This window comes from Triplophysa rosa, linkage group LG20 (assembly GCF_024868665.1).
Source record: "Triplophysa rosa linkage group LG20, Trosa_1v2, whole genome shotgun sequence".
In the NCBI taxonomy this organism is placed as follows: domain Eukaryota; kingdom Metazoa; phylum Chordata; class Actinopteri; order Cypriniformes; family Nemacheilidae; genus Triplophysa; species Triplophysa rosa.
In genome coordinates, this window is record NC_079909.1 from 10,150,281 (window position 1) to 10,174,905 (window position 24,625).

The 24,625-nt window shown below is 39.2% G+C and overlaps 1 protein-coding gene across 2 annotated transcripts; it reads right to left on the reverse strand.

The window, feature by feature from the left end:
- Positions 1–820: 820 nt before the first annotated feature.
- Positions 821–24,625, reverse strand: sfmbt1 (Scm like with four mbt domains 1). 2 transcript variants are annotated; one of them, XM_057362423.1, is made up of 21 exons: positions 24,542–24,625; positions 21,717–21,774; positions 19,942–20,036; positions 19,342–19,585; positions 17,807–17,895; positions 17,255–17,507; positions 15,892–15,989; positions 13,340–13,441; positions 12,336–12,495; positions 11,513–11,595; positions 10,589–10,715; positions 10,315–10,428; positions 5,505–5,547; positions 4,077–4,147; positions 3,844–3,986; positions 3,614–3,723; positions 3,340–3,515; positions 3,075–3,253; positions 2,650–2,874; positions 2,202–2,330; positions 821–2,123 (listed from the first exon to the last, which is right to left on the reverse strand). In XM_057362423.1, exons 2-21 carry the CDS (start codon positions 21,739–21,741, stop codon positions 1,983–1,985), a joined length of 2,607 nt encoding a protein of 868 aa, XP_057218406.1. In that variant the 5' UTR covers positions 21,742–21,774; positions 24,542–24,625; the 3' UTR covers positions 821–1,982. The 2 variants fall into 2 exon arrangements, with proteins under 2 accessions (XP_057218406.1, XP_057218407.1); XM_057362424.1 differs by lacking the exons at positions 19,342–19,585; positions 19,942–20,036; positions 21,717–21,774; positions 24,542–24,625 and adding an exon at positions 18,018–18,135.

The following is a 24,625-nucleotide window of genomic DNA, read 5'->3' on the forward strand; positions in this document are numbered from 1 at the left end:
TTCAGTGGAAAAAGCTAATGGTTCTTGGTATTTTAATGGAAACCAGAATTTCTGTAATGGTTTTGGGTTGTTTTTATTCAGCAGGGAAGTGTATACTTTATACTGTATTGTGTATATTGTATAATATTAAACAATGTTGTATAAATCCTGTATTGTGTAAATGATGTATTATGCACATTCTGTGTGTATATATATATATATATTATGACCAAAAAATTCACCCACTATAACCACTGTTTCTGTTTTGGTTGTGTGAGAATAAAGGTGATTTTATTTTATTTAGTATGATTTGGTTACAATATCAGGCCTGGTGATCACAATTGGCCTGATAACCATTGTCTTGCTTTATTTTAAAGCAGGAGATTAATGCGTCATTGACACTACATTGTGTTTCTTCAAATTTTCTGAAAAGCGGTCATACAATCCCTTTCCATAAACTTTCCTTCTCCGACTTTTTACTGGCACAAATTAACTGTGACCTATTCATGACCCCTGTTTAGACATCTTGCTTAGGTCAATCATTGATGTCACAAAGGCGGTAATTGTGGTAAGTACCACTGCAATTGAGGAGTTACCATACTTCATATTTAGAAAAACACTAATAATACATTTTCAGAATTATTGTCCTGATGTAAAATAACCACATCTCACCAACTTAAGGAAGATATGACCTGCTGTGTTTGTTATGACATAAACTGAAAACTTTGTTTATGTTACCCAATTACATCCTCTAAAATGTTAGAAGAGACAATTTTTTACAGTCATTACAGTAAATAAAACATTTCCAAATACATTTCCAAAGAATCAAACAAAAAGAAGTCCATTCAATTTATTATCTTTTAAATAACACTTTCCACCATCATGTAATTCAAAGTAAACATATTTTAAATCAACAGCTTTTTTTAACGAATGGGCAATTCATTATGAAATGAACAAAACAACTGTAAGCGCAAATGCTTACAGAAGGGGGAGCAAGAGAAATGAATGTTAAATCAAGAAAATTGAGACTGTTGTCTATAAATGACACCTCTTGAGCCATAGCTTTGCAATGCAAGCCAAAACCAGGTGATATTTTAGGCATCAAAACACATGTTTTTATTTAATGCATTAAACACATGTTATCTATATGATGTTACAAATATTACAGCAGACATGTTTAAAAGAGTGCCAAGACTCTTCAATTTGGTGTTGATAGACCCTGGATTTGCCACTATATTGTCCATATCACAGTCAGTGACATAACCTGAAATCTTTGTGTGCTTATATCTTAACCATAACTCTGCACTTTTTATTTACTAACAATTTATTAGGATAAGCAAATGTTTATTAGTATTTACATCAATCACAATTACAGAATCAGGCATAAATGCCTTTTCCTAAGAACTATTGTGTTACAGTGTAATTCCCAAGCTTTTATAGAAAACCAAAGCGAAATGGGACAATAGTCCCACTAAAATTAACATCTGGTTATTTACACTATTTACATTCACACTCCTGTATGTACACGTTTACATACCACTTACAGTACATGGGCAATTGTTATTTTGTGCTTAAGGTAATTGCATTGTCATCCGCTCTACAGTTAAGAAACATTTCAAAAACAAGTAAAGAGCTTTGCTTATTCTTGCAGAGACTGAATGGACTAGTTCTTTGGACTCAGGTTTAACATAACCTGAGCTGAACTAATCTCTAAAAGAAAGATCACACGATTAAACGAAGTAGTCCAGAACAAGGCTTACGTTGAGATGGACAGCCCAGCTGTAAAAGTACCAGAATCACCCTGTTAAAAATGCGCCTCCAGTAGTTAATCTCAACTGTGCCTGCTGTGTAAACAAACTAATGGTAAAGGAGGCTTCTAAAGCGCTAAGTGAGTTTTTAAAGGTTCTATGGTCCATAGAGGTAAAGGAAGATCACACACACCAGGAAACCACCCCAAAATGCCATAATGTCATAGCTCTACCCCTCTCTACCGAATGTCACCCTCAGCTTGCAAACTGTTGATAAAATGCCAGCTTGACCCTTTCAATGTGATGGCACAGCTTAATGGCAGGGCCGAGCTTCAGGTCCATACACTCTTGCACGGTGGGAAGATTTAACAGAAGCAGGGCCTGACCGTCAATCTCCTGTAAAAAAAAGTGTGAGTTTTAACAAATGGATCGATGTGAATGTAATGGAGTTGTGTGTAGGGTGCATTTAATTACTTGATCCACGAAGATGCGCGCCAGCGGAGCACAATCGGTGGTCCTGATAAAGCTTACGACGTCAGTGACGCTCCACTCCAGCGGACTGCTGTCTAAGCAAAGCTTCTGAGGAACTTCAACACGCGGACTCTTCAGAAGAAACGTTGAAAAACAGTCAGAAAACTTAAAACCACTATAACAGTAATGGAGTTTCAGTGTCATGTATCTAAACAAAGCTATTTTAACCCCAAAATTACAATTTTATTATTGATTCACTCTCCAAACCTGTATGACACAAAAGAAGATATTTTGAAGAATGTTGGTAACCAAACAACACTGGCCCCCATTGACTTACATTGTCAATGAGTAAGATACAGGTTTTGAATAACACAAGGGTCAATAACTGACGACAGAATTTGTATGTTTTAGTGAACGGTGCTCACTTTAAGTATAGGTTTAGAAACACTACCTTGGGTGAAGGAGGCCTGTTTTCATCATCTGAGCAGGAAGGCGAGCGAGCCTTGCGACGTCTACGTGAAGGACGAGGGGTTTCGGGAGGAGAGGGGGATGGGGTGGGGGGCTGTGACTTCTTCTCTGAGTATTCAGAATCATCCATCAGCTCGTCCTGCATCTCAGAGCCTGTGTCTTCACTCAGAGAGTCATCGTCATCCAGGTCTTCCTCATCACCACTGCCCTGTAAGACCAAACAACACCCAGTCTTTTTAGTACATTTCACAATACATGAAAACCAGGTTCACTGCTTGCAATATCTCATATTTACACCGGCTCTGACAGCACGTCAACTCCAGATTGTATACTTCACATTCTAATGACCATTAAAGCAGATGGATGAAGCAGTCATACTCTCAGTCTGAACAGGTTTTGTTGAGTTACCTGAGGGGAGCCTACAGGAGTATTGTCGACTGAGGCAGAAGAACGTCTCTTTTTGTGGACGAAAAGCTGCTTCCTTCTCTTCCTCCTCCTGCCTCGTCTCTTTACACCCCCTTCCAGGTTCGAGTGTCCTCCAGGAGGTCGGCCCACACGCCTGCTCTTCTTCTTCCCATAGTAGTACGCTAGAGAACAGGGTCAGTTAGATTCACAGAGCAACTTTAACAACAAGTAGAGCCAAACAAGTACACAAAAAGTGAAAATTACTCACTGTATTTAGTTTTGGTGAGCACCGAGCAGTTTTCCGAGCAGCGGTCCAGAACCATACGTGGACCGAACAGGTTGGGACAGCACTCTAGTTTAATGCAGGTCTTCCGACAAAAGTCAGCCACCTGGTCTGCTGTGCGAACGATCGCTACTGTCGCCCTGTAGCTTTTTCCTTTATACCTGTGAAACACACAGACTAGTTAGGAAAGCAACAGCCAACTATTTGTAATATAATTATATCATAAATGACATACTGTAAGTATAAGGAATATACTTACTTGGCTTTAAGTGTCTCTCCGTGACCCTGCCAACGGCCCTCCTGGTCCAGCTGCAGTTCTCTCAACACTCGACTGGGCTTATAGGCAGAATTTATGAGCAGCGTCAGCACCTGTACATGCGACAGGTCACCAGCATAACATGAGATGAGCTAATAAGCCTTTAAATAGCACACATAACATTTTCCTTATTTATAGAAAGTAAAATTAGTAATGTGTAATGCATAACCTACCTCTTTCAGTACCAGAACACAGTTCCCGGGTCCCACACACTGGGGTAACTCTGCAATACGGCCCTTATTGAGGTAAGGCCCTGAGAAGCAGCGATGGTTAAAATAGATCTTAGGGCAGCAGTATTTGCCATTTGTCTGGCCAGCTGAAACAAGATCAGAATAGTAACAAGTTAGTGTGTCAGGATTTCACATGACCATGTTTTTTATTAACTCCTGTATGTTTCAGAGCTCACCTATCTCAGCCTGACTGTTGTTCAGCTGTTGTTTGGCTGTATCAGGTGAGGAGTCTTTAGACGGGACTCGACTGTAATAAAAGAAATGAATGAGTATCTGTCTATAAACAAAACTGTAAACTCAGACCAGGGGCCCGTTTCAGAAAGGAGGTTTAGTGAAAACTCTGAGTATATTAACCCTGAAATGATGGAAACTCTGGGTTTTCCGTTTCAGAATTTGATGTATGTCAAACCCGAGAAAGCGGGGTAACTCAAGCCCGTTTCTAAAGGAGAGGTAACTTATACTCAGATTCAGTCACCATAGTAACTTACTCTGTGAACCTAACCTGGTCGGGAGCAGGTTTTCTTTGGTAAACCCAGAGTTTATTTCTATCTCCTCCCCTTTTAAAGCACAAGTGGTGTTAACTCATTCATTCATTCATTAATACAGTCATTCATGGCACACATTTTGATCACATAGAGACCATCTCAGTGACTTATATGTCATATGTGCTTTTATAGAGGATTCATGAAGAGGCTGCATTAATTCATTGGAATGTACTTTGATTTCAGGAGAGCAATTTAGGATCCGAGTGGAATTTTGTCATTTCCCTGTGCATTTTTATTAAAACTGTACCGTTTTTCTTTACAGTGAAGTAGATATATCATAATATATCTCAATCATCCTTACATCAATAACATCAGACACCGTAGGTGTATTACATCAGAGCGTAATTTTCTATGGACGATGAGAACTTGGACTTAATAAAGTGTATAAATAAAGTGCATGAATAAAGAAATGAATAAATACAGACATAAATGCAGAAATGAAGCGATAAAGGTAATAAACAATTAATTTTGACGTGCAGCCATTCCAACTGAAATCTGCTCAGAGCAGGGTTCGAACCGGCTATCAGTTTAATCTTGCACGAGAGTCTTACACCCTACAGGTGTCCTATACACCATGACGTCTCATTTGCATAACTAGAGCACTCATGCCGAGTGAGAACATACAATATTTTTTTACTATTTCTGTTTTATCACTCATTTAATGATTAATTTATTTGTTTATTGGTACATTTATCAATTTATTAAATTAAACTTAAGTCATTTTCAGGACATCATTAAATCCACTGCATGCAGAGCGGAAAGTGTGCCTCACTCTCAAGTGCTTTCTGTCGCCATGTTGCTTTTTTTGGTGCCGTTGCCATGGTGAATCGTAATATCGGAGCTCCATTGATGATGGCTTCTTATAGTCATGGTGCACGCTCTTAACCCAGGGTAAGCCTACCCAGAGTAAACTGAACTAACTCAAATCAGCTGTTCTGAAACCAAAAACTCCAAGTTTCTAATTTCTAAGTAAACCAACTCTGAGTTCAAGGTTTAACCTAGAGTTGGTTGAACCTCCTTATTGAAACAGGCCCCTGTTTGTGTCTTACTGTTACTTACTGTTTCTCTGGCTGTACGACTGCCACCTTTCTCTGTTTCTCCACTGCAGGAAAAGAACAATTACATGGGTTGAGGTGTGTCATGTTTTTGAAGGTCAACAGTCAACTCAAATAGTACCCACTTTATCAAGTTAACCCCTGGTTATTGCACATTTCCGGTCACACATTATACATAAATGGCAAAACAGTGACACTTTAAATCCAACGCTTTTGTACGGCACTTGTCAAAACTGGCTGACAAGTCAAGTGACAGCTGTAGGAGTATTACAAGTGCATTTTGCTTTACTTTTCCTAGTTGCATGATGCTTATTCTCTTAGCTGCATGTTACGTTTAAAGTGTAACACCCCGTTCAGACTGCCAGTGACACCCAGCCACAATTTGACACTTTACTCATTACACAGAGGGAAGGGCAGTAGCACACAGACATGCCAAATATAAAAAAATTAATGGATTACAATGTGAACTGTTATTATTGTGTACATAAAGATAAAAATTCAGCTTGTCCTGTAGATGGTCTGTCGTTAAACGAGCAAAAGTGGATTCGGACACGCCCCGAGTGCACCTGCGCCGTGCGCTTAAGACCATGCGCTTAGATCGTTAAAATAGGGCCCTTAGTGGTTTCTGTAAAACCGATGTGGCTTGAAAGTATGATTTGTGTAATGACCATAGACTGTATAAAACAGGTAACGACTAATATATTTTAAGAAATGGAATCGGATCACTTTCTCTCTTGCCCCGCCCACTCCCCACTCTTTTTCTCACAGCGTTCATGCCTTTTACAGGCATTTTTCAAAATGACAGTGAGGTAGAATTTAGCAGATCGCTGCTACCACCGATCTGGATGAGCTCACAGAGACTGTAACATCATACATCAGTTTCTGTGAGGATTTGTGCATTCCTACTAGGACTTCCTTAAAATACAACAATGATAAACCATGGTTCTCAGCAAAACTCAGATTCGCCAAGCCAAGGAGGATGCCTACAGAAAAGGGGACAAAGTCTTGTACAGGCAGGCTAGAAACACATTGACAAAGGAGATCAGAGTGGCTAAGAGAAACTACTCTAAAAAGTTGGAAAACCGGTTTTCAGCCAACGACCCTGCATCTGTGTGGAAAGGCCTTAAAGACATCACTAACTACAAGCCACCATCCCCCAATTTTGCAGGCAATCAACACCTGGTCAATGATCTGAATGACTTTTACTGCAGATTTGAAAATGCTAACTTTACACCTCACACCAACTCTGACATTCTCTCTACACAACACCTATCACCTTCAGTCACCCCACCTCCTGCACTTCAGATCAGTGAAGAGGATGTGTGCCGAGTCTTTAGGAAACAAAAGACAAGAAAAGCACCAGGCCCAGATGGTATCTCCCCAGCCTGTCTTAAAAGCTGTGCTATTCAACTGGCCTTCATCTTCTCTCAGATCTTCAACAGATCACTGGAGCTGTGCACAGTTCCTTCCTGTTTCAAGCGCTCCACCATAATCCCCATCCCAAAGAAACCCCAAATCACAGGACTGAATGACTACAGACCCGTCGCTCTCACATCTGTGGTCATGAAGTCATTCGAGAGACTGGTACTGGCCTATCTGAAGGACATCACAGAACCCTTACTGGACCCCCTGCAGTTTGTCTACAGAGCAAACAGGTCTGTTGAGGATGCAGTTAACATGGGGCTGCATTTTGTCCTGATACATCTGGATAGACCAGGGACTTATGTGAGGATCCTGTTTGTGGACTTCAGCTCCGCTTTCAACACCATCATCCCATCACTGCTCCAGACAAAGTTAACCCAGCTATCTGTTCCTGGCTCTATCTGTCAGTGGATCACCAGCTTTCTGACAGACAGGCAGCAGTTAGTGAGAATGGGGAAACTCACATCCAGTACCCGCACAATGGAGTGCTCAGAAAATCACCCTGGACCTCTCACATCCAAGCCATCATCTCTTCACAATGCTGCCGTCTGGTCGGCGCTACAGAGCACTGAGCACCAAAACAACCAGACACAAAAACAGCTTCTTCCCTCAGGCCATCTACCTCTTGAACAGTTAAATGTTCTTTACCCACCGTGCAATTAATAACTGTGCAATAATAATTAAGTGCAATATTAATTATATCCTCCAGATAATACACTATCTATTTTTTATACAACTTTTTCTGTCAATTATATTTCATTCTGCTGTATATAGCACATACCTTTGTGACACTCCCGTTCGTCCCTAGTCTTGTTTTCCCCTGTTTTGCCCCAAGGATGTCCTTTTCTCACGCTCCCTCACGAGTCCCTCATTGACTTTTGCACCTGCACCCCATCATCTAGTTCATCCCCATCACCTGTTAAGCCCTTGTTATCTGTTCTATTTAAGTTCTCCCCTTAGTTCAGTTCATTGTTGGTTATTAATGTAATCTTGCTTGGTTCATGGTTTGAGCTTGTGGATTACCCCTTGTTCCGTGGATGTTTTGTTTATTGGATTACCCTGTTTTGTTCCTGTTCACACCTTTTTATTAAACCTTTTTTACTCACCATCCGTTCCGTGTCACCATCATCTGTGGACTGTTACAACCTTGTACTACAATAGTCTATTCTTATTTTTTACTTGTACATATTTACATACACACATAGCTTTACTCTCTATATCTTTATCTTATGTTTATTGTATTGTATCTCTTAATTTTTTTATACCCATAGGCCCTTATTTAAACCATCTGTGTATTGTATTCTATTGTGTTATGGTCTCTGTGTACTGTTGTTGTTGTTTCTATGTACTGGATGCTCCTGTCACCAAACAAATTCCTTGTATGTGCAAACATACTTGGCAATAAAGCTCTTTCTGATTTTGATTCTGATACTTGACCCTTTAAGGTTTGTGCCACAGCTGCTCTAAACTAAACAGTATTGGTGATTATCAAAATTACTTTTAAGTTTCTGTAATGATTCATCCACCAGTATGTTTAAGATCTTTAGTCACTGTAGTATTTCTAATGCTTCTTATTTCTAATTTTCTAATGCTAAAATATAATTATTGCTATTATCCATTAATTTTTTAATTTTCAGTTGAATTTATAAGAAAAGCAGAAAATAGGAGATATATCCAGCTGCAGGCCCGCAGCCACTCATTTCAAGACACACGATCCAGACCACCAGTCTCAGGGTGGAAGGGGCGGGCCACGCATTTTCGGACAAACCCATTAACAGCATGGCGGAGAGCAGGGTGAGTTCTGTCCAGTTTATGTTGTTAAAAATTAATATATATATTAAGTTATGTGTTTATGTGCAACTATTATGTGCACGTCTTTCACATGTTATAATTGAAGTTTAAAATCATTGTAGTATTCAATCGTTTTGTGTTTTATTTCTGCCCCTTTTGCACAGCATTGGCAGTGGATGAAGAGGAGAAGGAAATTGCCCTCAATGTCTCATGGAACACCTAGAAGGTTCCAGGGAGCCCTTTACATTTTTGTTTTTTCATTCCAGGAAGACATGAGTATTTTTGTGTAAAACACATGATAAATGGGACTGAAAGTTACTGAAACTCTTTCTAAAAGTTAAGAGTCTTCATTATTTGTTTATTATTTCTGTTGCAATTATGCATATACTATACATCTATTAAAATGTTAAAAATATGTTCTGTTTGAGTGTGTTTTGTTGAAATGTTTGTTCATATAAGAAATGAAAGACTTTATTTTCTATTTATTTGAATTCTGAAAAATAATGTATATTTGACGTTAAAAGTCTACACTTTGTCCCAAAGTGTTTGTTACAAACTGAACATATATTGATTATTTAGATATTAATTATGAACATCAAGTAATAATTAGAATTCTGAAAAATAATGTATATTTGACATTGAATGTCTACATGTTGTCCAAAAGTATTTGTTTCAAAATGAACAGATATTGATTATGTCGATATTATGAACACTAAGTAAATATTATATTGAGTAAAATAGAAAGCACTATGCAAATAATAACTACTACTAATAACTAAAAAATGTAGGTTATGCATTTTCTAGAGTTTTCAGATATTGTACAAGTCACCAAAATCTATGCGAATATAAGAACATAAGCTACAAAAACTGTTGGTAACACGCGCTAAACCATTTATGGTTCCGGCCTGAGACTGGTTGTCTGGATCGTGTGGCCTGAAACGCGTGGTGCTGCCAGCCCGCCCCTTCCGCCCTGAGACTCGTGGATCGTGTGTCTTAAAATGAGTTGCCTGCAGCTGGATACTATTGGAAAATAGTAAAGCACTTTATTATTATGCACAATTATAGTTATTTACTTGCCCTCCTTAATAGAAAAATAAGTTTTAATGGTTGAATGTTATGCTTGATTCATTTCTGACTTCTGACAGAAGTTGAACGTGCCGGCTCAAATTTTGGTATAGACTGTTTCATCGTCTGTGTTTGGTTATAATAAAACAATTTATTTTATATTTCATTTATAGTTATATTAATATAAATTTTCAATAATCATTTATTGTATATTAATTATATTCAATTATATTAAATTCAATTAAAACTACTGGACAGTTATTGACTCTGTGGAGGTCTACCGGAAGTTAAGTTTGGGCCATATAACGCTTGTTTATGTTGTTGGCGCTGAAACTGTCTATAAAAACATGAATAAAAACTATTTGGTTGGTTCAGTTCAGTTCCAAAATATTTGTGTTTTCTCTTTATTATGAAAGCTGGTCTAAAACATTTGTTAAGCACTGTATAGAAAAAGGAACAAGGTTGAACAATGTTAAGCTATAGGAACAAGGTTAAACATAAACACATAAAAGACAGAGTGAGCTCTTTCCACTGACCTCTGGGCTTGCTGGGGTACTGAAGAGGGTAGCCATTTGTTTCACTCCAGCTCACTGGGAAAACATCCATAGAGTCTGTGTGAACTATGATCTCTGGGATGGGCTGCTTTGAACCTGAGCAAAGACAGAAAAAGTTTACGCTCATTATAGGTGATAAGTCTATTAGTAGTCTCAGTATTTTTATCAGAGATCTTCCTCTGACAGACATTACATAATCATTTGTGTTCATCTAGAGCTGTCATGCTGAAATAAGATAAGAGTGTTGATGTCACACCTTCTAAACGTAGCCACACGTGTTGACCTTTGACCTTGGTAACAGTTGCTACGTGAATGTTTTCAGGGCACAGGGGGTTGACGGCCTCCAGCATCATAGACTCTTTAATGCACTGATCAGACGGGTCCTGAAAAGCAATTAAAATGCAAAGACATGTCAAGCTTCAAAACCCATGAATAAGTTAATAAAAAAGATGTTTACATTCTGCAGTATGTAGCCTGTTGTGAGTTAAGAACTGTTACATGACCAACACCAGGGCTGTAAAAAACCTCATAAACGATTTATTATTTCAGTTCGTAAGTAATATTAAGGTCATGAGTTTATATATTTATTAGTGATGTAATGTTACAGTCAGCTCATGGGTTGACAACACAATAGTGTCACAATATTTTCAAGAACATTTTAAAAATGAAACTGTAATCTAAATGACAGACTTGTTTCCAAAACAATTTTCAATATTTTTTGTTGTACATTAACTTGTTAAAGAATTAACAACAGACCTGAAGGTTTAATTGATCCTTCTTGTAGGCAATTTAGAAATTTAAACTGCATTAAAACTGAATCGTTCTGTCACTAAAAAACAATGTCATACATTTAAAATTAAAAAAGGAATTAGGAAAGCTAAACCCCCAGACAGAACTTCTTAAGGAAGATGTTATATTTTATATATTACATTTTTTTAAATCAGCATATAATACATTTATTCTTTTGCATCATAATATCGCCTTTGTGTGTGTGTTTTTTTTGTGATCTGTGTTTTTGATTGTATTGTATTGTGATATGTACATACTGTATGTAATGTTGCATATGCACCCTCCTGTGAAAATGAATTTCTCCTTGAGGACAAATAAATTATCTATCCAATTATCTATCTATCTATACCATAACACCGCTAACATTCACATATGTAGAACAGAAACTCACAGGTGGGAAACAGTGCTGGGGGGCAGCTTCAGCCTCACACTGCTTAAGATAGTCTGCCCAGTCAAAATCCTGACCTTGGAACCCTATAAACACACACACGTCCATGAGTGCATTCTTCCTAATATACATATAGATTACAAATTAACTAAAACACCACACGAAAAAGAGCTAAATTGTGGAGTAAAACCCAATTACATATTCTGCTCTTATTTCATAAACATGTAATTAATGTTGATTGCACACTAACATATAAAAGTGCTATTTGTCACATCTCTTTAAAGCTTTAAAGCAAACAAACAGATCAAACAGAAAAATATTTCAGCCTAGATTTCTCATGCAGATAAAATTATGACAGTCAAAAATTCAAAAGACATACAGCTGTTAAACTAGAGAGGGATCAATAATGGCATCAAGGTACTCATCATGTCTAATGACAGCTCTGTCGGCCACTATAACACCCGAGAAGTGAGGAATTTTTATCACATTCTGTAGTGAAAGCAATGTTCTCTAATCTTTCCATATTACAGGGTGATAATGCGCAATGCCAGACTATATCAGAGTGGTTTCATGGTTCCAGTCTGAAGTGAAATGCTTTTGGTGGTCTATCCAAATCCCAGATCTCAATTAATAAACCACTATAAAAGTTTACAGGGATGTAAAATATATTTCTTTCTAAGGAAAAAGCAGAAGGACCTGCAGAACGGCATTCTAAAAAGATGTTTAGAAAGCAAAATGTTCGACTTACTAAGATCTTAATACATTGTTCGGCATTTCAGTTATTTTATTGTCCCGCTGTATATAATGATTGAAAGAGGTCACACACCTGGAGGAGGGCTGAGCTTTACTACGTTTTTTAGACACCACTGTGTTGGGAAGATTCCAGGACTGTATCTATGACAGAGAAAAGCATGTCCACCCCCGTCTTTCTGTGCCTCTTCTCTCATGTCATCCATCAGCACCAGAAAGAACTGATCATTAAACACCTGTCACACACACACACACACACACAGGTTAATGAGCACAGGCTGCACAGCTACGAAAACAAAGCGACAGGTCTAAAACTGGCTTTCCTGTTCCTGTGTTCAGTTACTGAAAGCATGTTTACGTACACCCTCCCTTTGAAGTTGAATCACACGTGGCCTGTTTTTGTAAACCAACATTACCAAGTTGTGATTGACAGAACACAAAGTGGAAAAGAAAATGAAGCCAAAGGCTGATCAGCCTCACAGGCTCATAAGGGTAGGGGGCTTGTCAGCCTGTCAGGCAATAAGTAGGGTACCTTCCTCCAATGGGAATAGCTTCTTTTAAAGGAGTAATTCACTATAACATTAAAATATCATGATAATTCACTCAACCACATATAAAACAAGCCGTCCGTGTGTTTATTTCTTCTACTAGAGAGAAATGCGAGGCGCCCGACATGCATAAGCAGTGCGCAAAACGCATCTAACAGCAAAAATGTGTTCTGTCTGATCGGCCTCTTATTCATCGGCTGGTGTTGTGTAGAGCCTTTTGAACCTGCGATGAAACTGAAATTTGTACCTTAACCAACAGCACCCCGTTTAAGTGCGTTATATGGATAAGAACCCTGGATTTCTTTCCTCAAAAGCCTCAATTTGTTTTCGAAACACACAGAAATAAACACACGGATGGCTTGTATGACATGTGGGTGAGTGAATTATCAAGAAATTTAAATTTTATAGTGAACGACTCCTTTAAGCTTTCTATAATATTTAGCAAAGGTTAAAAGCAGTGTCAACTACAGTTTTGGGCCAATGAGAGCATAGAGCAGGTCCTTCAGATGACATTAAGGATCAGTTACGGTACCTTTGTCACAGTGGCCGGGCTGATGGTGAAAGGAGCTGCTGGGTCCACAGCTTCTAGCTTCATTGCTTCAATAAAACAGTGTGGAGTAATGGCCGGTCTGTCCTGAATAAAGAAGCATATAGTATGTCAATAAAACTGAATAATTTACAAAGCTAGTGGTGCTGTATAATTTTCAACACAGATTTAGATTTGCTGCATTGTGCAGTCAAATATTTTTGTATAATGACGCTATAATAGTTTTATGTGTCTTGTATCATTGTAACGAGGAAGATGGGACGAGAGCCGTGAGGGAACGGTGCGAGGCCGGTGACGCGAATGATAATGAGTGTCAGCTGCGCGTTGCACCGGTCTCGCATCGCTCACGGAGGAGCGGAAGCATAAAATGACGAGCGACAGGAGTGAAGGAGGAGAGAGGACCAGGCCTGGACATTGTGTTAAGTTTTATTTACATACATATGAAGAGTTTGGTTCCAAAATGAGATAAAAAATCATGTTTTTTATTATGTTATGTTTTTATTGTGTTTTATTGTGTTAGCTGTATTTTTTTAGTTATTATGGCTTAAATCAAAACAAACCAACTGCAGTTTGATTGATATTAATTGGAATGCACATTAAAAAAACATAATTTCTGAAAAGTTGTCTCATTTTGGAACCAAACTCTTCATATATACTGTATGTTCAAACACTTCATGAATTTTTAATAATGAACATAATGAATGAAAATCATTAATTTGGCCAAAAGATTTCATAATAACAATATTAGCAAAATATCTATTGTATGTGTTACAACAGAAAATAATAATGCTATCAGTCAAATTCATCTTTAATTTAGTTCATATTGAGTTTTCTCCTTTTTTGGAGAAACTCGAGTTTAGGGATTATAGAGTTTGTACCCACTGTGGCTCTGGAGCAAACAGGTGCTGAATTATTTACAATATTATCATATGTGTAGCTTAGAATTAACCCAATATCAATAATCAATGATTTTTAATATCACGGTTATTATCAATACCAATTGTGACTCCCCAATAGGCCCTATGTTCACTTCAGTTTATATACTACAAAAAGTAACATATTGTCAGGGTCCTGTCCTTCCTATTCGGAGTTTTCGTGTCTTGTGGACAGGGTCGTGACAGTACCATGTCTTGTGTGTATATGTTGCGTCTTGTGTGGAGACACGTGGTGGTTTGTTGTGACATTTCGCCGCGTGTCCTCCTGTCTTTTGTTTAACTACGCCCCCTTGTTTCTCCGTTAGGGTTTCGATCCAGCCGGCAGTCCAGCCGGCGTCCAGTCTCGTCCAGCCGGCCTTCCTGCCGGCGTCCTGTCCCGCCCAGCCAGCCCTCCAGCCGGCATGCTGTCCCGTCCAGCCGGCCCTCCAGCCGGCATCCAGTCGCGTCCAGCCGGCACCTAGCCTTTGTCAGCCGGCCTTCCAGCCGGTGTCCAACCCTGTCCAGCCGTTATTGTCCCAGTCTTCCTCAGCCATGTCTGTCCCTTCCCGTCCTGCCCCTCCCAAGCCCCCGCTCTGCCCTAAGAAACATCACCCTGTCCAACCCCAGTTTAGTGTTCCCCGTTTCTTCCAGCCCGTTACCCCCCTCCCTTCCCGTTAATGTTTTTCTTATTGTCTAACCCCAACCCCTTCGTAGTTCTGTCAGCCCTGCCCCTAGTATGTGCTGTTCTGTCTGTATGGTGTCTGTCTTCGTTTTTGTCTATCTTGTCCTGCTGAATTTTTTCCTCTTGGGCCATTCGGGGTTCGGCCCTTGGAGCGGGGGTACTGTCAGGGTCCTGTCCTTCCTATTCAGAGTTTTCGTGTCTTGTGGACAGGGTCATGACAGTACCATGTCTTGTGTGTATATGTTGCGTCTTGTGTGGAGACACGTGGCGGTTTGTTGTGACATTTCGCCGCATGTCCTCCTGTCTTTTGTTTAACTCCACCCCCTTGTTTCTCCGTTAGGGTTTCATCTCCCTCACCTGTCCCAATCATCTTCCCGCAAGTTTCCTTTTAATGTTAAGTCTTGTCACCTGCCCGTCACTATCCCTGTCCTATTATCCTTCGTTAGTTTTCCCCTTTATAAGTCCCGTGTATTCCCAGTCCTGTGTCGTTGCATTGTATTTGCTGTGTTTGTTCATGCCGTCCACATCCCGTTCGTGTCTTCCGTCAAAGACTGTTCCTGTTTGGACTTTCCCTTTCTGTGTTTTGTTTTATTATTAAGTAGCCCTGTTTTGCCCCCATTGTGGGTTTTGTTTTGTTCTTTGTTATTAAATGTTTGTTATTTAACCCTTCACCTGCCTGCGCTTGGGTTCTGTCTCCCCATACCGTGACACATATTGCATACAGCAAAAACTGAGGCTAGTATGTTAATATGCTCTTTTGGAGCATAACCATTGATTGGTTAACTACCACTTAGCAGCTGCCTCTGTAGCGAGTATACTGTAAGTCACCTTGAATAAAGACAATATCCGGGAGCAACCTGCATGTGTTTTATTCAAGCGCATTAAGGCCACAGTGGATCACAATAACTACGTCATACAGTAGTTCACTAGTATTTACTGACCTTGTAAAACTCATCACTGATGCTGGAGTCCTGTTCCTGAGAGGAGATGGTCTTCTTCACCTCCTCCCATTCTGCTTCAGTGCGTAGAGGGAGCAGAGCTGCGACAAACAAACAACACAAACACACGCTCAGCTCTCTGTTGACCTCATCAACTGTTTATCTTCTGAAAGCTATTGGACTTTGATCTAAACCCCTGTAAACCCTCCCCCATGCATCAATCCCTCATATTGATCTGCCAGGGTACACATGCCAGGATGACCCACTCGCCCAGGGTCCATGTGAACAAGTTTTGTGACAGTTGATGGAACCGTTGCTTCACTCGCCGTTCATATATTTCAACAATTTGTTAAACCCAAAGTATGGCTATGAGGGAAACTGTGACAAATGCAGATCGTGGAAAACATTCCTGAGCCTTTAATCACGCGTCTTCATGACTTGCAACCTTGAACATTTAGTGTCGTGATCAATATTATTTACCTGACAAAAATTAGGTTTTGTTGAAATTGCAAAAGTGATATGTGGATATACGTTTCGGGAAAAAATGAAAATGGATTAAGATTTCTTAAATCCATTCTCAAATTATGCTAATTGTTGTTTTGCATGTTAGTCAGGAAAACATATATGACACATCCCGTTAGTCTTCTGGCTTGATGATTGCTAACAATGACAAAACTTAAGATCCACATGTACTTCAAGTTTCAGCTTCTGTTACCATGGTTTTAGCAGCACTTACATACTTCAAGCACTAGTAGAAGTATGAGCTCAAAAACCAGCCATGTACTGTGTGCATATGACACACTACTAAATATTATTTTTTAAAACTGTATATTGTATATATGATACAATAAACAGCATTATCACAACACTTTTATACTCTGGACTTCGTGTTTCCAGTTCATTCACACTTCATGTTGACAATACATTATGTAAGATAATACTGTACATGCTACAGTACATATCTACATCTTTACAACAGGCTCACCCCAAATTTTGGCAAAATTTTATAGCAATTCCAACAGCAGTTATGATTATTATAAAGTTATGTACTGTATAAAAAGGTTTTAATTTATAAAGATAATTTGATTTGCAAACCAACACTACGGGAAATGATAGTCAAGCAAGAAAGCCTAGGCTGTACCTTAAATAATGTACATTTACGCATCCAAAGCGACTTACATTGCATTATACTATACATGTGTTTTTTAAGTACGTGCAATCCCTGGGTTCGAACCCATGACCTTGGCGTTGCTAGCGTCATGCTCTTACCGCTGAGCTCTATATAGAAACATAGCAGATGATCCACATTTATACACTATTTACATTCTGCAGAATATTATAAGGTAGGTGGTTCACAAACGCTCACCTGCTGGAGGTCTAAGAGTGCAGTTGTGTTCCTGTGCCCAGCCAGGCAGATGAAGCAGGGGGTCCAGGTAAAAGACCCATGTGATGGAATGGGTGTCAGGAAGCCCCTCTGTGCCGGCATATCGAAGTCGTAAGCGACCCCCTATATTATCCTCAATCACTGCAGACCAGACCACCCCGGCATCCTGACGGTCCACCAGCTCAACACTGAGACCCGGACTTAAGAGATCTATAGGATTACAGCCACGCTGGGCCTACGTAAAGAAAAACAGTCAACATCTTTAGATCTACTTTATAACTTACGATCATCAGTTTTAAGGAGAATCAAATATGTCATCTGTGGCACAGTGTGAATGTCAATGTAATCAAATGGCAACAGTTGTCACATGACCAAATGTAATGACACTAAATAGTACATTTTGGGGGGGGTTGGAATTTATATGGAACAAAGCTCACATTTTAGCATGTAATTAAGTGAATAAAGACCAAAATGGGTGAACTATTCCTTAAAAGGTGACATAATACAGTATAATATATAAGGCACGTCTCTCACCCCTTCCAGTAGATTAGCAGGTACACTGCAGCTTTCATTCAGAGCTTTCTCCAGCAGAGTTTCCCAGTCCTGATGCTTCTCACGCACACCTAAACACAAATTCAGCAGCGTGTTAGAGACATTAGCAGGAAGTAGCTGATCATCTATTCTAACAGACTATACTATTCAAAGAGTTATTCCATTTAGCACTTAAGTTCACTTTATAACTGACATTGTATTTTGTGGTATAAGCCTGACAGAGGACAAATAGTAGCAACCATCTGGACCTCTGCATCCCTGTATCTGTTCCAGGATTTTATCGCTTTAAGTATTAAAACGGGCCGTTTAATAAATTCATAGAAGAAAAGTCTGTGCCCATCACGGAGTGGCAAGCTATATAAAAGCTCCGACACAACACCCCTCCCCCATTTCCTGAATATGCCCACAAATCAACTATCAAAAACCACCTACAGGAATTAGCACTAAGCTGCAACACAGCAGCTGAAGTACTCAATAAGATAATGCTTCGAATATATCATCCACACACTGCCAAATTTGCAAAAAAAATTAATTTACCTACACGGTTAATGCAATGTTCAGCTCTTGAGAGAATGCCTTAAAAGAAACTGATTATCAGAAATAATAAAATCTCTTTGCTAAGAAAACCATACAGTGTGTGTGTGTGTGTGTGTGTGTGTGTGTGTGTGTGTGTTGTGTGTTGTGTGTGTTCATGTTTGTATATCCCGGTGGGGACCTAAACCTGAATACACACCAACACATGGGGACTCGTGTCACCGTGGGGACCAAAATTGAGGTCCCCAGGGGCAAAAAAGCTAATAAATTGTACAGAACAATATTTTTTACAAATCTAAAAATGCAAAAAGTGTTCTATGATCTTTAGGTTTAGGGATAGGGTTAGGGATAGGGGATAGAATATACAGTTTGTACAGTATAAAAACATTACGCCTATGGACTGTCCCCCGGATAGTCAACCAAAGCCGTGTGTGTGTGTGTGTGTGTGTGTGTGTGTGTGTGTGTGTGTGTGTGTGTGTGTGTGTGTGTGTGTGTGTGTGTGTGTGCTGTGCGTGTGTGTCCGATAGCATGGACTAAGCTGTGAATCCATTTTCAATTCATTCTCATGAGAGCTGAGTGACAGGCTCACACGTGAGATCATGGGATTGACAACACAGCAGAGCAAGCGGTGAAGTTGAGAAATGCTTAACTTTATGCTAACAAGATGGAAAACATACTGGACGGCAGCCAATCACTGTGAATCACACGAGAAGGCTGTGACGTCTTTCATAAGCGTTTCAAAACCTGTACATAGGGCTGGAGTTTCCACTAGAATCGATGTATAAAGTATATATATTTCAGACCTTGTATGCAGTTTGCGCACTTTCATTGCATTGTAATGAAAAAATTGAACTTTGTATTACGACTATTCATAGACAATCATGCTATTGTTTATTTAGCAAAACACCTGCAAAGTAACATATGTATGGCAGAGCAGCAATAATACTACATTTGAGAAATTGCCATTTGCATGCTCTGCTCACCCACAGGAGGTCTTATTGGTCGACCCTGCTGTCTGCTCCATCCAATCGGGTGCAGGTCGGCGGTCATGATGTCACACCAAAAGTCGGCACGCCGGTCATCTTGGTGCCCCTCGTATCGCAGCAACAGTAACTGTCCACATGTGGTAATTATTGTGGCCACCCAATAAGTGGCTTCTGATTCTGTACGCACACACACCTCTAGCTTCATACCAGGAGCCAGACCCGTCTGCAGACCCTGGTCCACCTGCAGAAAGGTAAAACACTACTCGGAACAGTTCACCTGAACAAACAAATCTTTGAAATCACACCTTGTGTGTAAACAAGGGTGTAGCCAGTGATATCATAAAATAAATACTTATATAAAATAAATGCAAAAATATCTTTAATATCACTGTCTTACAACACAGTAGCCTACATTTTGGTATTGTTGTGTGTTTTAAGAGTTGATTGTAGATTGTACAAAACACTTTCTTACCTACATTCAGTAATATAGCAAACAGAATAAATTATTAGGTAAACAATATTTAAGAAATAATATTGGTTTAGCTCTACAAGGAGACAATTCAGAAAGTGTATCATGTGCTGGCCACATTCACTCACATGTTTAAACACATGATGAGGAACAGAAAGTGCCCCCGTTTCTTCCAGGTGGTCATCCCAGTTAAACTCCAATGCATCCTGACCAGAGTCTGCATCTAAATCAGATCATAGTAAGAATATAGAACAGTTAAAGGAGTAGTTCACCTTCAAAATGAAAATGTTGTCATCATTTACATGCCCTCTTGTCATTTCAAACCTGTATGACTGTCTTTCTTCTGCAGAACACAAGATAAGATATTTTGAAAAATGTTGGTAACAGAACAGCACAGCCCTCCATTCACTTCTTTTGTAACCAGTGCAAGTGAATGGGGGGCTGTTAACAACATTCTTCAAAATATCTTCTTTTGTGTTATGCGGAAGAAAGAAAGTCATACAGGTTTTAAATGACAACAGGGTTAGTAAATGATGACAGAATTTTCATTTTGAAGGTGAACTATTCCTTTAAAGGCCTACTGCAATGCCTTGGAACGTGCAACATTATTTGATATGTTGATGTAATTTCAACTGAAAAATGCAGAGAGCGCAAGACATATCGAGTGGCCCCTCCCCCTTTTAAAATAACCAATAGCACTTCGTTTACAGCACAGTCAGCCTCAACCTGGCAAAGCTCCATTTAACAGCATGATAGCCACAGTGACAGTAGTGGAAGTCTATTGAAAAGAATAGGCAGATCAGTGTTACCAGTGATGTGTCATTTAAAGCTTGTTATTTAAGTTGGTGAGTGACACTGGCGTTTGTCTTCTCCTTTACTCACCAAGGCTGTGATGCCTGATCTCTCTCACTCTCTATAGAGCCTTAACATTCAAAATAATGTGTAGACTTGAAACGGGTTAGATACGTTTTGTTTTCTCAGCGGATTTGCGCGTATGATCGTGCATATGATCAGCTCTGAGCTATAGTGTCTCTTAACCGGAGGACACTCACGTGCAGCCGCTCGCGTGACACTAATGCGAAATTAAGACTTTAATGTAAATGTTTACACTGTCTGGATCATCCCCTACCTCCCATCTAGTGCATTATGCATCATTCACCATGTAGGACATAATAAATGTGCTGATATGAGGCACCACTTCCGCAGCTAGTGAAGGGGGCGGGACTCTTCGGAGTCTAAAGCGGATTTGATTGGACAAGAACTTTGACGAGAGGCTAAAGTGTATCGGGATGTCATGGAATTTCTAGATTTGTTTGAGGGCAAGTGCCAGATTGTCAGTTTTGAACGGTTATATCTCCTAGGTGGGAATTTTGTCAGCGCTTAAAGGTGGGGTGTCCGATTTCTCTTAGCCGTTGTTGATGTTCAAATCACTAAAACAAACACACCCCTACCCCCATCTTTCATCAGCGCTCGGCTCGGCTAATGTCCGTCCTGTGCACTGTGCACCTTACTGTGCACCTTACTGCTGACTGGCTACAAGGTTGTTTTGGTACTCGGCCTGACTCAGTTGTCTAAAGCGTAATTCGGAAATCGGTTACCCCGCCTTTAATAGCATATCAGTTTATTGACTTCCTTAAGGCTCACTCATTTTGAATTAAAGGAAAACAATTTTCAATTTGATTTCACTGGGTCTTTAAGATACAGGAGAACTTATTTTGTACTGAACTTTGTTTGCAAAAATGTCTAACATTCTGTGTCAAGGACAAGCGCTCTCCTAATCTATGTATGCTTAATGCAGCAAAAGCTCACAACACTGTGATTTTCAGGGTCAGGAAGCAGACTATGGGATTGTTTTTCAATTTATTTAGCAACAGAAAACAAAGAAAGAAAACAACTAACTTACCAGATTCCAGCGCCTCAAGGCTCATGTCTAAACCCCCTGGAGCACAACCGAACAGCTTCTACATGAATAATGAGGGGAATGGGGAGGAAAAACAGAGACAAAGAAATTATGAGGTTTTAATTATGCAAAAGCCTTTCTGTAAAACTACTTGCCACATACAACGTTTGTGTGTGTGTGTGTGTGTGTGTGTGTGTGTATAGATAGAAACATGAGGAGACTTGTACAAGCCTCCTCAACACTCCTCAAAACAAAATTTCACACAGCCATATTTAATGGGATACTTCAACCAAAAGTGAAAATTCTGTCATCATTTACTCACCTTCAAGTTGTTCCAAATCTATAAATCTCTTTGTTCTGATGAACACAGAGAAAGATATTTGGAAGAATGCTTGTAACCAAACAGATCTTGCCCCCCATTGACCACCATAGTAGGAAACATTACTTTATCTTTTTTTGTTCTGTTGAATACAAAAGAAGACATTCTGAAGAATGTAGGACAGCAAACAGTTCTGGCGCACTTTTGACTACCATTGTATTTTTTCCTACTATGGTGGTCAATGGGGGGCAAAATCTGTCTGGTTATAAGCATTCTTCCAAATATCTTTCTGTGTTTATCAGAACAAAGAAATTTATACAGATTTGGAACAACTCGAAGGTGAGTAAATGATGACAGAATTTTCATTTTTGGGTGAAGTATCCCTTTAAGCAAGAAGAATCTTTGGTGTGTCTGTACGTAGTAGAGCTTCAAAGATAAAAGCCACTTGTTTCGCTCAGCCACTCTGCATCACCCACCATTACATTAAATAAAGACAAATGCAATGTACCTTTGCAAAAAAAAAGAACACAACTAAAAAGCACAGCAAATGCTCTAATAATGAAATATAGGCAACAAATAAAAATAAAACATATTCTACAAAACTAATATTAAAAGATCAACTACACAATAACTAGAAATCAGAAGGGCAAAACCATTCCTCGATGTTCAGTTTCCAACTCAACATGCGATTTAAAATATGTCACTCTTAAAAAAATAGAAAGAAAGAAAATGGCTAACAAAGTTGCATTAACTCTGTCTATTCATCCAGAGCTGTCAAGCTGTCTTTGTGAAGGTTGACGTCTCTATTAAAGAAAGATGGACATTCTTCCTGACAGCCGTTGGCGGGCCACGACCCTCCTGCTCCGCTGGGATCAACTCTTTCAGTGCACCCCCCTTTGCTTCAACTTCGTCTCAGGGCCCTGGAGCACAGCCCAGGCCACGGACACAATATACTGGGGGTCACAGTGGTCTCCAATAGGGATTGAAAAGAGCAGCCAGGGCTGTTTAGAAAGACATGTCTCTTTCCCTTGAAAACTTATATATAATAAAACAAATATATAAATTGCAACCATGTGATAACCACAAATAAAATAAGTAAACAAAGTAAATTTAGGATTTCTAAATGTTTTAACGTTGTTTGGAGTACAGTACATGTTCATTTAATATATATTTTACAGTAGCAACAAAAACTAGGCATGTTGTCTGAAACTGTGGTTACCATGGTAATTTTTCAGAAAATATAGACTCGGAAGGGAAAGGTACTGAGATGTATATGAGGATACAGCAGATATCTATTTCTGGTGTCTATGAACCCTCAGCACATTCCTGCCAAAGTCTTTCGCTCCATCACCCCATGCAAAGGACAACTTCCCCCAAATGATAAAGGCCCAAAACATAGGTGTACACACACTCGCAAACACACCCTGAATTACTGTATATAACACAAGTGGCTATAAAAACACTGATAACAAGAACATGACAAACGACGCAGTGACCGCTATAACGTGGATCAACCACAGACTTCTAACAGTCAAATCGTCATTCTTTAAAAAGTGTTTTACAGACATTTTGGATAACGTTGATCGTTCAGAGATACAATTCACAAAGTAGATAACACGTTTAACATATTCAAAAGTCAAATGAAATGCAAGTCTTTCAGAATGGTTTTTATTTTTATGTAACATTATAGTGAAATATAAAAAGTAAAATGATAAGTGCACGTTTTTTCGTCATTTTACCTATAGAAAGCTTTAGGCTGCTGCTGACGCAGAACTTGCTGTTCTTCACAATAGTGATGTGACTTACAACACAACTTCTATTATGTAACAGTGAGAAAATGAAACTGTCATCATTTTCTGAAAGTGGTTAAAGAAACTTATAATAAAACTGTATCGTTTAAATATACACGTTACTAACCGTTATATATCATATAATTGTACGTAAAAAATAATTCAGCAGTATTGTGTTGAACCAAACCCTAAATAACCGCCATTTAGAAATACCGACGGCAGTAATAAATAAGCGATAGCGATCATTCTGTATTATTATATATTATTTAATAGGAGTAATTTAGAGAAATCCTCCGGTATAGGATGATAGTTGCCTGATCGAGTGCGGTGTGTTTGGCTAGCTACATATAACTGGATAATAGCATTAAATATATTCACGCCGATCGGGCAACTTTCATTCCGAAAGACACACAATGCAGTTGACAATTACAAATATCAAACCACGCGTTTTCTTAAAGACAATGTTTAGCGACGCTTTTTCTTTGATGTGAGTGCCGCTGGTTTCGTGCACATGCTAAAAACGCCTGTAACCAAGTCAAGTTACTGAAACGTCATAGCTTAAGCAATAGAGCCAGGCACTCATACGAGCGAGCACAAGTCACCTTTTTTTGGAGACGGGAAAAAAGATGAAGGCTACGCAAAATCGCTTGTTGAGGCCAAGGTCGCTTAGTGCAAAGGGTAAAATACATAAATATTTGGGATTGAATTTCGTTTCTTACCAATGAGGAGTTTTTCAAGTCGGTTTTAGATGCCGTGTCTTTTTCCGCCTAGTCGTTCTCGACCTCATTCCAATATGGCACAAA